The sequence below is a fragment of the Oreochromis niloticus genome, linkage group LG3, assembly GCF_001858045.2.
Source record: "Oreochromis niloticus isolate F11D_XX linkage group LG3, O_niloticus_UMD_NMBU, whole genome shotgun sequence".
Lineage (NCBI taxonomy): Eukaryota > Metazoa > Chordata > Actinopteri > Cichliformes > Cichlidae > Oreochromis > Oreochromis niloticus.
The window spans coordinates 59,463,955-59,478,433 of NC_031967.2; the positions used below are offsets into that span (position 1 = coordinate 59,463,955).

At 41.8% G+C, this 14,479-nt stretch overlaps 1 protein-coding gene across 2 annotated transcripts; it reads right to left on the reverse strand.

The window, feature by feature from the left end:
• Positions 1-170: 170 nt before the first annotated feature.
• Positions 171-5,544, reverse strand: LOC109201327 (uncharacterized). 2 transcript variants are annotated; one of them, XM_019356923.2, is made up of 6 exons: positions 5,037-5,544; positions 4,768-4,881; positions 3,445-3,577; positions 2,615-2,962; positions 2,233-2,368; positions 171-1,132 (listed from the first exon to the last, which is right to left on the reverse strand). In XM_019356923.2, the coding sequence occupies exons 1-6, from the start codon at positions 5,275-5,277 to the stop codon at positions 389-391; spliced, it is 1,716 nt and encodes a 571-aa protein (XP_019212468.1). In that variant the 5' UTR covers positions 5,278-5,544; the 3' UTR covers positions 171-388. The 2 variants fall into 2 exon arrangements, with proteins under 2 accessions (XP_019212468.1, XP_025761533.1); XM_025905748.1 differs by having other exon boundaries at positions 5,275-5,543.
• Positions 5,545-14,479: the final 8,935 nt, after the last annotated feature.

The following is a 14,479-nucleotide window of genomic DNA, read 5'->3' on the forward strand; positions in this document are numbered from 1 at the left end:
TAGCTTAAATTGTGTATGCGCCGAAGGACTACCTAGTGCAAAGAATATACATGGATACAGTTGTGCATAAGCCAGCTATTTCTTTTTCTACATATATATGGGTCAAAATAGCCGTGTTTGACAAATGAACAGTGAAAACAACAGCAAAAAGAAAAACAGATCCTTCAGGCTGGATTGAACAAAGTGATATTTTATTTGCAAAACTTTTAATGAATTTTTAAAAAACATTTTACTGTTGTGTGAAACCAGTAAACTCTTATTTTAGCAACAGTATCAAAAACATTATAACATTGAATGTTTGCAGAACTTATTTACATAGTAAGTATTTAAAGCTCCATGCATAGCACAAGTTACTGGCACTGGTTCCTTGGGACAACTCCATCTCGTCTCACTTAACCTGTTTTTTAACTAATGCTGTGTTCTGGTAATTTGACAGCATACATGCTACTGCAAACAGTTGGCTGATATTGTAAACAGGTGACATGATGATGATGCCATCAAAAAGTTTGTTCTGTTTGATCCTCCTAATGACTCGCTCCACATGTAGCCTGAGTCTGACTGTGGCCTGAGTCTCCTTAACCTGGTTCTTCTTCTGCTTAGATAGAAAAGGTGGGCGGTACACTTTGCATTTACAACAATCTGTGATCAGGAAGCCCTTATCTACCATCACTGCCATGTCTTCAGTCAACTTCTCAGCAATGCCTGACTGTTTGAATAGTTCCTTGTCACTAACCGAACCTGCGTACAGATCAGAGATGAATGTGACTGGACCATGTGGAGCTATGCCAACCAGGGCTTTCATCGTGCAGTGGGATTTGTACGAAGAGTACGTTTCACTCTGGAGAAGTGATGAGGATGGTGTCTGACACCTCAGCTCTGTACAGTCAAGGATCACCTGGGTGTCTGAGAAATCTTTGAATTCCTTAGGGAGGTAAGCTTGCACTTCTGCACGTGTAAGCCAGATGCACTGAGACCCCAGTGCAGTGGCAAGAAAACTTGTCCATGTTGCAATGATGCGGCTCACTGTGGACTGGTGTATGTTGAATTGATGAGCCAGGTCCCTCTCCTTCAGACCAACAGACAGGAAAACCAGGAAAAGAAAGAACTCGTCGATTGGCTGGAGCAGCTGCCTCTGAAAGGTTAAAACAAAAGGGAAAATGTTACTCCTAAAGCTATGAACTAGTAAGATCATGCTTTTCTTGGCTAAATGTTTTGTAAGATTGCTGTAATGGTTATGCACACCATACTGTACTGTCAGAGTTGAGTTTTATTATTTTTCTACTAAATAAAGTTGTTTTATTATCTTTATATACACACTGCAAACGTCCTCATATGAGTTGTAGGACAAGTCTTAGTAGGACTTGTTAACAGTCCTACTAAGGGGCAGGTCAAATGTCAACGGCACTTCATCCATGTTTATGATCTCGTCTGGTCCGATGGAATATTTGTTTATCTTTCGTTGTGTGAATTTGCGCAAGTTTGTTATTTTCTCTCCATAGTCGGGAGGGAGTTGTTGACACACAGTCGTCCGCACCCTGATGGACAGTCCTTTTCGTTTTTCCGTTGGCGACTGTTTTCAGTCGGATCTGCACAGTTGAAACACCTCGTACATTTGCTCTCTGTGTGTTCACCCAGTCTTCAATACATTTGGGCCATCTGCTCTTATTTCCTGTGAAAGCTCTCGTCTTTTTGGACTGAGCCAGTTCGTCACGCTGGCGTCTCCAACGTCTCACCATTGATTCGTTTATACCAAGGGTACGTGCAGCAGCTCTACTTCCCCTCGCTGAGAGCCAAATCGACTGCCTTTAATTTGAAAGCTGCATCACATGCATTTCTTTTGTTTGCCATACTGAGAGTTTGTGAATGAAAGCTTCCTTTGCTCCTGTAATACTCCTCTTGCTAATCAAGTTTGTTTTTCGCGCTACTTCGTACAGCACTGCGTTGCCTGGTGGACGGACATGTGACCAACATACGACTCTTGTCCCCTGATACTGTGTGTCTGATCACATGCCCTTCTGCCAGCCAACGTAGTGCCGTACAACAGCGGAACAAACCAAAACAAATCCTCTTACGATATCACAAAAATCATGAACAATCCATAGAAAAGCCGCACCTGACTGAAAGGGTTCAAAGCTTGTGCAAAAAGTAGTTGCTTGTAGCCCAAAAATTACGCTACATAAATACAATAACATTGCACCTCTAGTTCCAACTACCAACAAAGCCATAGCCTACCGTTTGTGTGCGTGCAGGTGTCAACACTTCTTCGTCCGTGTTGGCAGCTGACTTGGCTCCTGAAGCCTGGATCATTTCATAGATGCAAGGCTCAATCAAAACCCAGAATGCCATCAAATGATTATAGCTTGGAAATCTATTCACAAGAGAGACAAACATTGTGTCAATCATTAATTAACATCACACATTGAAATTAATTAATGTCTGATTAAGACGCTATTTGGTGCATCTACATGAAACATACAATCAGCAGACAAAAAGTAAATATCGATGTTGTTTACATGAAGACTGGAAACACTTGAACTTTAACTGATGGTGACCTTGGTATGAGCTAACTGTATATATATTATATACAGTTAGCTTGACTAGAACTCAGGTGTACCTGGTATAGAATTGGATGTCAGTGTCGGAACCAGCAAACCGCTGTAACCCAAACTCTCGCTGGACACGTAACTCCTGTATTTCCTTCTTCAGACTCTCCAGGTCTTTGGACAGGTCTTCTGCTGACGGCTCAGGAAATGAGCAGTAGTCATGATCTGTTGTAACACTGTGCTGACCTTGATCCCCAGGATGGACTAGTTCAGGGGATCGCTCCGTTCTCTCCCAAACACTACTCCGCGGCGGTTCAACTTTATATCTATTCCACTGAAAAAGTGTCGGGACAGCACCTTTAATAAGCCGCCTTTGACCATCAAGGGTTGTTGGTCCTGCATCCTTGGCTGCTGGGTCCCTGATAAGAGAGAAAACAAAATCATGTTCATTCTTTTTTGTTGATTTTTGTAGAAAATGGTCCATGTTTTTGGCGACAGTTTTTGGTGACAGTGGGGAAAGAAACACTCCCTTATAACAGTCAGAATCAAGAGGGTGGGGAGGCTGTGGCAAGATTAATAATAACTAATGATTCAATTCAGAGAGGTGTATAAATGTACAGTGGGTGAAAATGTGATTAATAAAGAGTGCATTATGTGCTAAGGGTTTAAGCAGCTCCAAGAATTAGAAGAACCTTTTAAAAACAGTTTTAAAGTTAAAATCATTTCAATGTGTTTATTGTAGTTTTTCTTTTTTTAGTTTTCCACCACCTAAAGCAGGGTTAAAGTAACACAGTTTCACAATTATGTAGCGTTAGTCTCACCACACCCAGCCTCAATATGCTTACTTGACAGCACTCCTTGGTATTAAGTCACACCCAGAGAAAGACTTTGATATATTCACCTTGGAGGGATGTCTTCTGCAGATAGCTTGATTTGTGTTATCCGTTTTAGCTTTGCTGTCTGTCTTCTGTTGAACACATCCAGTCTCATTTTTCTTCTTATCTCCTCTGCAGATGCCTTCTCTGCCTTTCTGCCTACAAAATAAACATAAACATTTCAGTATTTCTCCTTTAGAGCTTGCTAACTAAGAAAGCACGACATAAAGCCCACTATGCATGCAGCTATGTGAGCTTTATGTCCACATAGCTGCAACGATAGTCTAGTAAATAATGAAAACACTTATGTTAGGAAGCTTATATTTGGTAACTTGACATTTTCATACAAAATGATCGCTGCACAAGCGGAATACGACGGCTGGAAGGTCCCATCTTTCAGTCTTGTTTTGCTTACTCCTGGCTCTTTTAATGGTGCTGCTCAATTTAGCTCACCTAATGCGGTAAAAGGAAGTACCTTTCTTTTTTCCTCGTCTATTTGTACAACCTGGGGCGCAACAGTTATCAACCATGGTTAGCCGCGTTCACCACAGCAGTCAGCCGGATGCTGCCAAAATAGCAAAGTCTGGGGTGGGGGAGTCATCTCTCGAGCCTGAACAGAGCTCGCTGTTCCCTGCGCAGTACTACAAATACTACCAGTTTCGTAATAAGAAATCGCATCCAGTTTACTAATGGCTGGGTGCAAGATTTGGCTATTTTCAAGCCGCTAAACTGTGAGTACGTCGTCATTCAAACCAAGGTAAGTCAGCTGGAGTGCGTGGAGTATAACAGCCATTATAAGATAAGATAACCCTTATTAGTCCCACACAAATTTGTTTTGTCAAAGCAGGAAGTGGACAGTGCAAAAGTTACATAGCAAAAATTAGAATACAATAAGAATAAAATACTGTACACAACTGTACAGAATAGAATAAAATTAAAAATACTATATACAGTTTAATAAATAGAATAAGAATAAATAGAATAAGATATACAATAGGAAAAAAACAGAATACAAATTCTATGTACAACTGAGTAAAAATACATCGATGCCAGAAAGGAGTATTGTGTTATTGTTCACCACCCACCACAATTAATGTTATACATTTATCAATGAACTGCAAATATCTCGTGGTTATATTATGTGTCCATAATTGTAAAGATGCAAACTACTACATTGATAATCGAGCAAGATATTACTTTAAACCCATTTGTGTCCTCCATGCACACAAGGGGAATTTTCAGCGGTTTTCACATTAAGGCCATATAAATCCTCAAAACTTTACGTGGTGATTGCCGGACACTAAGAGCAATTTTTTGAATTAGGGATTGGGGGTGGGGGTGGTGTTTACCTCCGACTAGTGCTCTTTGTTGTTGTCCTTGCGTTCGTCGTCTTTTTTCGGAGTTCATGTGTAGCGTTGGTACCCAGTCTGGATTTGTTTGATCCATTTCATAGGCAGGCTTCCCTACAGTGGTGCGAAAGAATTAGCGAATCTTTACATAGCACGTGTGTCTGCAAAGTCACTCAATACGATGTTTGTTCGGATTGTATAACCTCCGAGTGCATCAACAATAAAATTATTAAGCTATAAAGAGTGATATGAACATATATAGAACTTACCGGAGTGAAAATGTCTGGAGCACACCAACAGACATTTGGAGATGGAAGAGAACTGGAGATCAACTCGTCCCACGGCTGCTATCCAGGCTAGACGCCTTTTTTTGGTAAGTTCCGCTATATGAGCTCCCTCATGTTGCTTCCATGTCGGGAAAGAATGAAAAGATAAACCATTCCCAAGCTTATTCCCTTGCCGGTCGTGCGATCGAACAGTACAGCCGATCACACAGCAAGTACGAACCATGGCTGATGTGTGTGCTTTCGCTCCTCTTTCGTTTGAGCCCCGAAATATGGCGCATCAGCCCAAAAGCCTTTCCACGCCCACCCGCGTGACATCACGAGCCAAAGCCCTGTTAGATAGTGATGTGTCTTGTGTGTCGAAGCGTGTGTCAGGGGAGTTTTTGTGAAGCACGTATCGAGGCTCGCTTTGATTACGTATGCAGTGACGTTCGAGGCCTCGCGGGCAGTCCGTACCACGTGACTGATTCAGGAACTGGCTCGCCGGTTCGCGCCTGATTCGAAATAAAATGGGCAGCAAAACACAGCGGACCAGTGTTGCCAACTTAGCGACTTTGTCGCTATATTTAGCGAGTTTTCAGACCCCCTAGCGACTTTTTTTCTATAAAAAGTCGCTAAAAAAAGACGTGAAAGCGCGTATCGCTTTTACTCTCAACAAGCAGCGGGTGCTGTAACGCAGTCAGTTCTTCTTTTAATCTTTTACTCTTATGCTGTTTTATGGATCACAAGGTTTAAAACTACTTATAAACACACACACAAACACAAAGTAACTCCACCAGAGTGCCTATTTCGGGTCACTTTTGCCGGTCCAAGCCCGGGTAAAGGAGCAGGGTTGGAATTGTGACATTAAAAAAACAATAATTGCTAAAAGAAATTTAATTTGTAGTTCTAAATAAACTCTAAATGCATTTAGGACGTTTTTTACTCACTTTATGTCTCTTCCACGATGTTATTTCTCTCTCCAACAACATAGATTACAATTATATTAGCGTGACCAATTATGCAAATTAGGTGATGACGTCATTTAGCGACTTCTAGCGACTTTTAGGACAGCCAATAGCGATTTTCCTTACTGAGGAGTTGGCAACACTGCAGCGGACTCCCCATCACACTGTTGTGGAATTGGATTGCGTACGTGCTACATAGTTACTTGAGCATTTCTTCTTCGATGGAACCAGCAAGGAAGAGATTTTTTTTATTTATTTAATCTCCTAATAAAGTATGCACAATATAATAAATATCACAAAAGATAAGTACCATAATATAAATAAACAACACTACAGATCCTATAATCTGAGTTCTGTCTTTTAGTTTATTAAAAAGTGAAGCGCCACACAGTTTGTGTGATTATCCAGATGTACATAAGCATGATTACACAGTTACACAATCATACCAAAACTCTGTCCTGATAGTTTCCACTTTCTCTTTTGTATCAGACATACTGAGACAATATTCGTGATAAATAACCATAAAAACAATTAATTTATTCAGTTTAGAGGTTTACACATCACATCAGTATAGTCAAAGAGCCTGTTTAACTCGAATCGTCCACTTGATGGCGCAGTAGAGCAAATGAATCATCATAATGCTTTGACCATGAGTCGACCAGTGTGATGGAAAGCTTCAGTTCATCACGAGGCTTCATCTTATGGAACGCCAGGACTGCCATAATGAATTAATTAAATACATGATTAAATAACTGAGTATCATCCTTAAATAAATGTTTTAGTGTGTTTGTACAGGTGGCTATGGAACTGGATCAACGCCCTCCACAAGCACAGCGGCCGGAGCAAAATGATAGATTAACATAATTGGAACCACACCCAGCCCGTGTTTTGACTGAATATTACACAGCTTCACTCCATGTACACTTACACTGAAGAACAAGCTTCGAGCTCAACCGATCTCTCCCTGAAGACAAAATGCAGTTTGAGAGCAACGGCGTCGACTTCAAGACTCAACAATGTGAACACACAGCAACACTGCCCTAAACCTTAAAGGGTCCAGCAGCATGTACCATGGATGGATGGAAGTATGCACTCCCAATCACAAGCTGGGAGGTTCGCCAGCGACATCACTGTGTGTGAATGGACTTGAGAAGACTGTCTGAGTTTCACATTTGCCATACTGGAAGCTGAAATGGCAAAGGAAGAGACTGAAAAGAGTGAAAGACAAAAGGCAAAGCTGAAGAAGACACGCCACAACTGTGAACTGCTGCAGATTCAGGAGAGAGACATAAGCTGTGAGAAGTGGGGAGAAGAGAGCATGGAGGAAAAATGAAGTCTGTTGTTGTTAATGTGAGAACACATGAAAATTGGGTTGGAAAACTGTGGCCGGCTGTCTTGTGGAGGTTGATAAAGAGTCCGTAGGATCGCAACAAAGGTAAAACTAAAACGCACACAAACACACATAAACAGAGAAATGTGAAGGAAAGGCAGCTTTAAGGACATACCTTGCTGAATCTGTAGCTCCACTGCACACACAGCCATTAAACCTGCCTACTAACACACACACATGCAATGAAGATCAGCTTGTTATCTGTCATCAGTGTTAAGATTGTGCAAATTTCACAGACACTTTTTATCAAACGCTGAGTGTATCCACTGCTGACAATTAACTCTCTAGGTTGCAGGACAACAGTTTAACTTTTGTGAAAGAAAAAAAGAGATTCTGGTTTGACCAACCAATGCTTTCTGCACTATTGGTGCAGCACAAGTAATTTACTTTTGGGATAATATTTTGAACATGCATTTCTGTTGTCCTGTCAACTTAGTGGGTTATCAGCTGATTTGCAAATTAGTTGATTGTTATTAGATCCGGGAAAGATGACTGGATTATAAAACAAGTGAATAAGATGTAGCAGAGGGTGTAGTTTCCTGTTTCTGATGTATGGGTGAAGCTTGCACCCAGATACACACTCTGATTACATGAGAACAAACTTGTTTTGAGAAATACATGATGACATGTTACACGTTTTATGTTTGGGGAAGAAAAAAAAGGAAAGAAAAGTTAAATAAAATAATTGGGTCTGTGAAAAAAAAAAGCACAGACCTGGGGAAGAAATTCACATTCCTGTGATAAAACATTGATATGAAGTGTTTAGGAAGCTTTTAATGGTGAACATTTGTGTTGTTTGAACTCTGCAGCTGCTAAAGAAAAACATTTTCTCTGTGTATTTAGCAGGTGAAACTAGATCAGTTGGCCCCAGACTTTCCAGAATTGGAAATATTTGGGAGCACTTGTGGGCAACCAGTAAATATGATGTGGGGAAAATGAACAAAGGTAGTGACTCTTAAGTCTGATTTCAGACCATGTAAGCATCAGTTGTTAATTAAAGCCAGACGCAGTGACTGCAGCACTGCATGGCAGGTTCTAATCCCTACAGCCTGTTGTTTCACCTGAAGGCAAAAACTTTTCCTGTTATTTTTCCAGTAGATTTTGGGTTTTTTGTTTTAGTACCAGGCTGATTCTGCCAGTTAGGTTTGGGTTGTTTTTCTTTTTCTAAGAGAAAGACTGTTTTTTATTTTTACACTTAGACATGTCCGGAACCGGGCCTAAAATGTTTTTTTGTTTTTGTAACAGTGCACTTAGGGAAAAACCCTGCCAGGTATCATCCCTCTGGGTGTGATATTTTGTGTATTGATGATTTAAAAGCAGGCCTGCAAGATTGGGAGCAAAAGCGCTATAAAATACTTTAATTGAGAGCAAATATAAGGTGAGCTTCTCTAGATTACAATTGGCTTCTGAGAAAATTCACCTACATAGGACGCTGACCATATTAGATGGTAAATTCTGTGTTTAAAAGGATTGTAGCGATTCAATCCATTTCAAAAGCAATAAGAATTGTTTTTGTTTTTGGAATGACGAAATATTGCTGTCAGTGGATATTTATATTTGTGTGCAGTTTTCCACTGTCAGCAATGATCGTTATGAATGCATGTGACTAGATGAATGCATGTGATTGGTATAAATGCAAATGCAGAGGACTGTAACTGGACTGATGATGTGATGGTAAAAAATAAAATGGTAAATGGCCTGTATTTATATAGCGCTTTAACAGTCCCTAAGGACCCCAAAGCGCTTTACATATTCCAGTCATCCACCCATTCACACACCGTTGTCAATCAGATTCTTTCAGATGGCACAGATGGCAAGCTACATTGTAGCCACAGCCACCCTGGGGCGCACTGACAGAGGCGAGGCTGCCGAACACTGGCGCCACCGGGCCCTCTGACCACCACCAGTAGGCAACGGGTGAAGTGTCTTGCCCAAGGACACAGCGACCGAGACTGTCCAAGCCGGGGCTCGAACCGGCAACCTTCCGATTACAAGGCGAACTCCCAACTCTTGAGCCACGATCGCCCCATGTGGACTAAATGTGACTGACTTGAAATTGAGAAGACGGTAACTATTGTAGGATTAGTCACTTCTAATGCCTAATCCACCCAAACAGTGAATAAAGGGTGGATGTGTGTGTTTTTGTTTGCTTGTTTTTGCAGAAGCAGAAGGATGACAGAGACCAGAGGAGGAGAGACTGTAGGTTTACATGAGTGTGGGCAGACTTAACCCTTTAGCTGCTACTTTTCTGTTTTACTGATTTTGTGTGAAGAACACTGTTTTTACTGGCTGCTTGTTGGTTATAGTAACACACTGTATTGTTGGAAAATGTCAAATGCTAGAAGTTGGCAGAAAACATAGCGCCTTGAAGAGCGTGCAGAGAAGGCTTTCACCCACCTACTGCTGACTTCATTAGGAAAGAAAATTTTAATCAAAACACAGACAGGTCAGTTGAATGCATGAATTGGGCCCGACATGTGCTACTCCGGAGGAGATGCCCTGATGTTGCATTGGCAATGATCTAACTAACCTTTTTCGTTAAGAAAGGAGCCTAGTTCTGATGAGTTGACTCATGGGAGTGTCGATGCGTCAAGAGGAGGAATTCCAGGTTTAACATGAAACAGTGTAACATGAAACAATGCTTTCTGTGTTTTCCATGAGTTTTTCATGACAATTTTCTCCACGGCTTTTTACTGTGACTTGTGGGATTAACATGTTATGGACAGGTATTAAACCTCTACAGGTGGTACACCCATGTTCGGATGAGGGTTTGAAAACCTATAAGTGAAGTTCACTAAAGGAAAAATGTGGATTGATGTTGGTTGATATATTTTCCAAATGGTTAGAAGTTTTTCCTTCTAGTAGGGAGATACAGGTGCAGCAGCCAGAGTATTGCTGGAAGAAATCATCCCAAGGGTGGAATCTCCAGACTGAGAGTGAGACTAGGTGCTGATCAGAAGTCTTCAGAGAACCAGCGAGAAATAGGAAACACAGAGCTGACAGCCCAGGCAGTAGTTGAGGTCAAAGGTCATGCGTCATTATGAGAAGATTCCAGAAGCACAGCAATAAAGCTGCATTGGAACGAGAGGGTGAGGGGTGAAAAGAGCGCCCTCCTCCAACAAGAGCATGCCAAGCTCCAACTCAGCGACTGCAGAGCAGACTCTGTGCCACCGAAGAGGGATCATGAATGCAGATGACACCTGATTAAACAATTAGGCAGTTGTGCCTGAAGTAGTTCCGTGTGGTTTTGTGTTAAGGGGGTCGTGGGTGTGACATTTCTAATCATCTTATAACTGATATGCATTTACATGACTCTCTGAACATCACAGCTAGACTGATTTTCTAGCATGTCAGTTCCTGATGCGTAAGTGCATTTGGCCCTCACTGTCTGAGTAAACATAGTAACAACAGTTGTGAGTTCTTTTGACATGTGTACTCAGCTTTGACATGTTGTTTGACAGCCTAAACTAGGATTTTGGGTTCATCACATTTCATTCAGGGATTTTGATAGGTCTCAAACATGCTGGAAGCACCTAAAGAATGAGGTTGTTCTTCTAGAGTTAAATGTGGTTGTTTTGGTTTCCCCAATCACTGATGTGAGGACAGTAAAGATAATTGTAAATGCCTTTGAGAGGGTTTACACTGTTTAAATGGGTCTACAGTAGTAAAGAGTACAGCACAATGCATAGATAGAGAGGAAAGATCGATCTCTCTGTTGTAAATGTAGCTCAGAAGTGTTTGATATATGTTGGCTGTGTGGAAATTCATGGCTACTTCTGGGTTTTACCCCGGACTTTGGGAAGCACTAACATTGAATTTAGTTTATGTTTGTTGTATTCACTTAGGTACAGATATAGTCACTGTCCTTTATGGCAAACATCTGGACAGGGCAAAGCAAATGGCACAAAGGAGTGTGTGTGATGTTTGGTGAGGCATGTGTGCCTCAATCCCTAATAACACTGGGGAAGAGGGTCTTTTACAGAAACCATTAATAAATTGGGAGACATGGGTTGATGGATTTAATGATGAATTGGGAAAGATATATCACACACTGAAAGACTTCCTTATCTAAACAACGGGTTCTTATGAAAGAGCAGCTTGATGTAACTAAGGTTAAAGTTTTCTTTTGCAGATGAACAACAGAGGCTGTTTCATTTCTGTATATGATCTCATATTGTGTTTTCTTTTATGATATAACTGCCATCCTTCAAACAAAGGGTGGAGACTCAGATGGAGCGAAGATGACCGTAAAGTGTGAATTTAGGGAGGATGCACATTATGGAATTTCTTTGAGTACGCAATAGTGCTGATGTTATTTTCAGTAGTTGGAAAAGAAATCCCCATGTTTTTATGTGATTCTTAATTGTGGTATCACAAAGGGTGGAATGTGGTGGCAGATTTCTTTTCTCATATATTAATCACATATTTAATTATATCACATTAGTTATAGTAATATTACTTTCTCACTTTACTATAGTAAGAGCACTCCTGCCACTACTTTACATGCATGTGGAAAGTTAACACAGTGAGGCCGTTGTAATGGGAGACATTAAACAGCTAGTGAGGCTCCTTCTGTTTATCAGGGATGTAAATCATTAGGTGAAGGCTAAGCAGAAAACAAGGTCATAATTCTCTCTGTGCGGGAGGCTCCAACTGGTGGCCTGTAATGTCCTTCAGATGGGCTAACACCAGTCGTTCGAAGGATTTCATGACCACAGACGTCAAGGCGACAGGTCTGTAGTCATTCAGTCCTGTGATGGTGGGTTTCTTGGGAACAGGGATGATGGTGGAGCGTTTGAAGCAGGAGGGAACTTCACACAGCTCCAGGGATCTGTTGAAGATGCGAGTAAAGATGGGAGCCAGCTGTTCAGCACAGGTTTTGAGGCAGCAGGTGAGACACCGTCTGGTCCGGGGGCTTTCCTGGGCTTCTGTTTCTGAAATAGTCGGCTCACATCCTCAGTGTGTATTCTGAGTTTCAGGGAGGAGGAAAGGGGGGTGAGAGGTGTGATGGAGGTCGTTGAGTCTGGATTGGAGAGGGTGATGATGGTGGTCGTTGAGCCTGGAATGGGGAGGATGGTGGTGGTCGTTGAGTCTGGATTGGGGAGGGTGTTGGTGGTCGTTGAGTCTGGATTAGGGAGGGTGGTGGTGGTCGTTGAGTCTGGATTGGGGAGGGTGGTGGTGGTCGTTGGGTCTGGATTGGGGAGGGTGGTGGTGGTCGTTGAGTCTGGAATGGGGAAGGTGGTGGTGGTCGTTGGGTCTGGATTGGGGAGGGTGGGGGTGGTTGTTGAGACTGGATTGGGGAGGGTGAGGGTGAAGGGGGGAGAGGTGGAAGATGTTTTGGGGGTCAATGTCTGAAGCAATGTCTCTGAGGAGGGGAGGGTGAGGCGTGGGAGTCTGTCCGTCTCAAACCTGCAGTAGAACACATACCATCGTCACGCAGTCTATTCTTGAAAATAGTTTGTGCATCTTCATTTTTATTCACGGTTCCACATGTGGCAAAAGTTTTGTGTTGCCTTAACTTACACCCTGTAAATTTAATAATCTATAGTTCAAACGTGGGGATGGGGACTACTTTTTGTTTTTATTTGCTGACATAACCAACTCTGTCTAAAAATAAACCTCTGACATGTTTAAACATATGAAAAATCGGATGCAGTATCCTCTAACTACTTGGTTAAAATAGTGTTAGAGAAATAAACATATTCTTATAGCAATGTGCATCACTGTAGTTATAAAACATGAACCATCTAAAATGGTCCCACCAGTGTGTAGTCCTACTTAGAATAATCCTTTAATTGTCCCACAAGGGGAAATTTGGTTGTAACAGCAGCCACTTGCACAATCACTTCTGCGTTATACTCAGCCCTGCTCCACTGTTTCCGCAGTGGTTAAACAGTGGCGACGTTCTACACCCGCTGCCTACAAGCTCCCAAAATTGAACAACTGCCAGAAAATTAGATAAACGATTTACGTTATATGCTGCATCACAGATACACAACTATGAGGGTAAGAAAACAGAAATTAACAGACAAAAAAACGTTGGCTAACTTCAAATTTAAACATTGCAGTACTCCTCTCTGCTTTATCACACCTAATTTGGCGGGGAGGTCAGTTCCTTAATCATAATTATGACTCTGACCTCACAGCCCATTGTCCCTTCAGTGGGCTGGTTTCAGTCATTATGCAATGTACTGTTTATAAGGTTTGGGGAAACCTGCAGTCAGCTGAGACTGAAGAAGTCACTTGGATGAGTGACGAAACGTTTCTCCCACAAAACGCTACGTCCAGATGAACAGATTCAACTTTTGGAGATTTACTTTCCTGGATGATTGAGAATGCATCAAGACGATGGTTACTTTTTGTTTTAATAGAGAGAGAAGGAAGCACTAAGCCTGCAGGGGTAACCATAATGCTGAACTATGATTCTGTTCGCCTCTTGTGTTTTTGTGCTTAGAAGACGAGCTTCTACATCTCAGAAGTTTGTATGTAAATCTGGAAATGGCTCACAAAATAAAGGAAGCTACACGTGGTCAAAGCTCTTCCTCTGATTGGCATCTGCTCCACAGGCCCAGAGTGACTGCCTCTTGGTTTCGGGAGGTGTGTCAAGTCAGAGGCCAGAACTCAGCAGAGTCACTAGCAGAGTGTATAATGAAGGGAACAAGGCAGACAGCAGACATGAGGAGAGGTACTGAGATGGAGCCTGCAATAGCAGCAGAGTGTAGTAGGCTAATGAATGTTAACATCCTGTGTTCTGGTCATTCACCCCATTGCCCCCTGGCTTTGCTGCAGCTCCTGATGGTGTTGTTTTTGACCCCAATGAAAACCCCCAGATTGGCCTCGTGGAATTCAAATGTCCCAATGTACAAAACTTTACTGACTGCAAATATGTGCAGATGGACTGTTGTAAACTAAAAAAAGAGCCTATTGTGCAAAGACAACTGATCAGTCGGATGCAGTGGTGTGACTTTGTTGTGTGGGCATCAAAGGACTACCTAGTGCAAAGATTATACATGGATACAGTTGTGTATAAGCCGACTATTTCTTTTTCCTTTTTTTACATATATGCATATATATGTATGTGTATATATGTA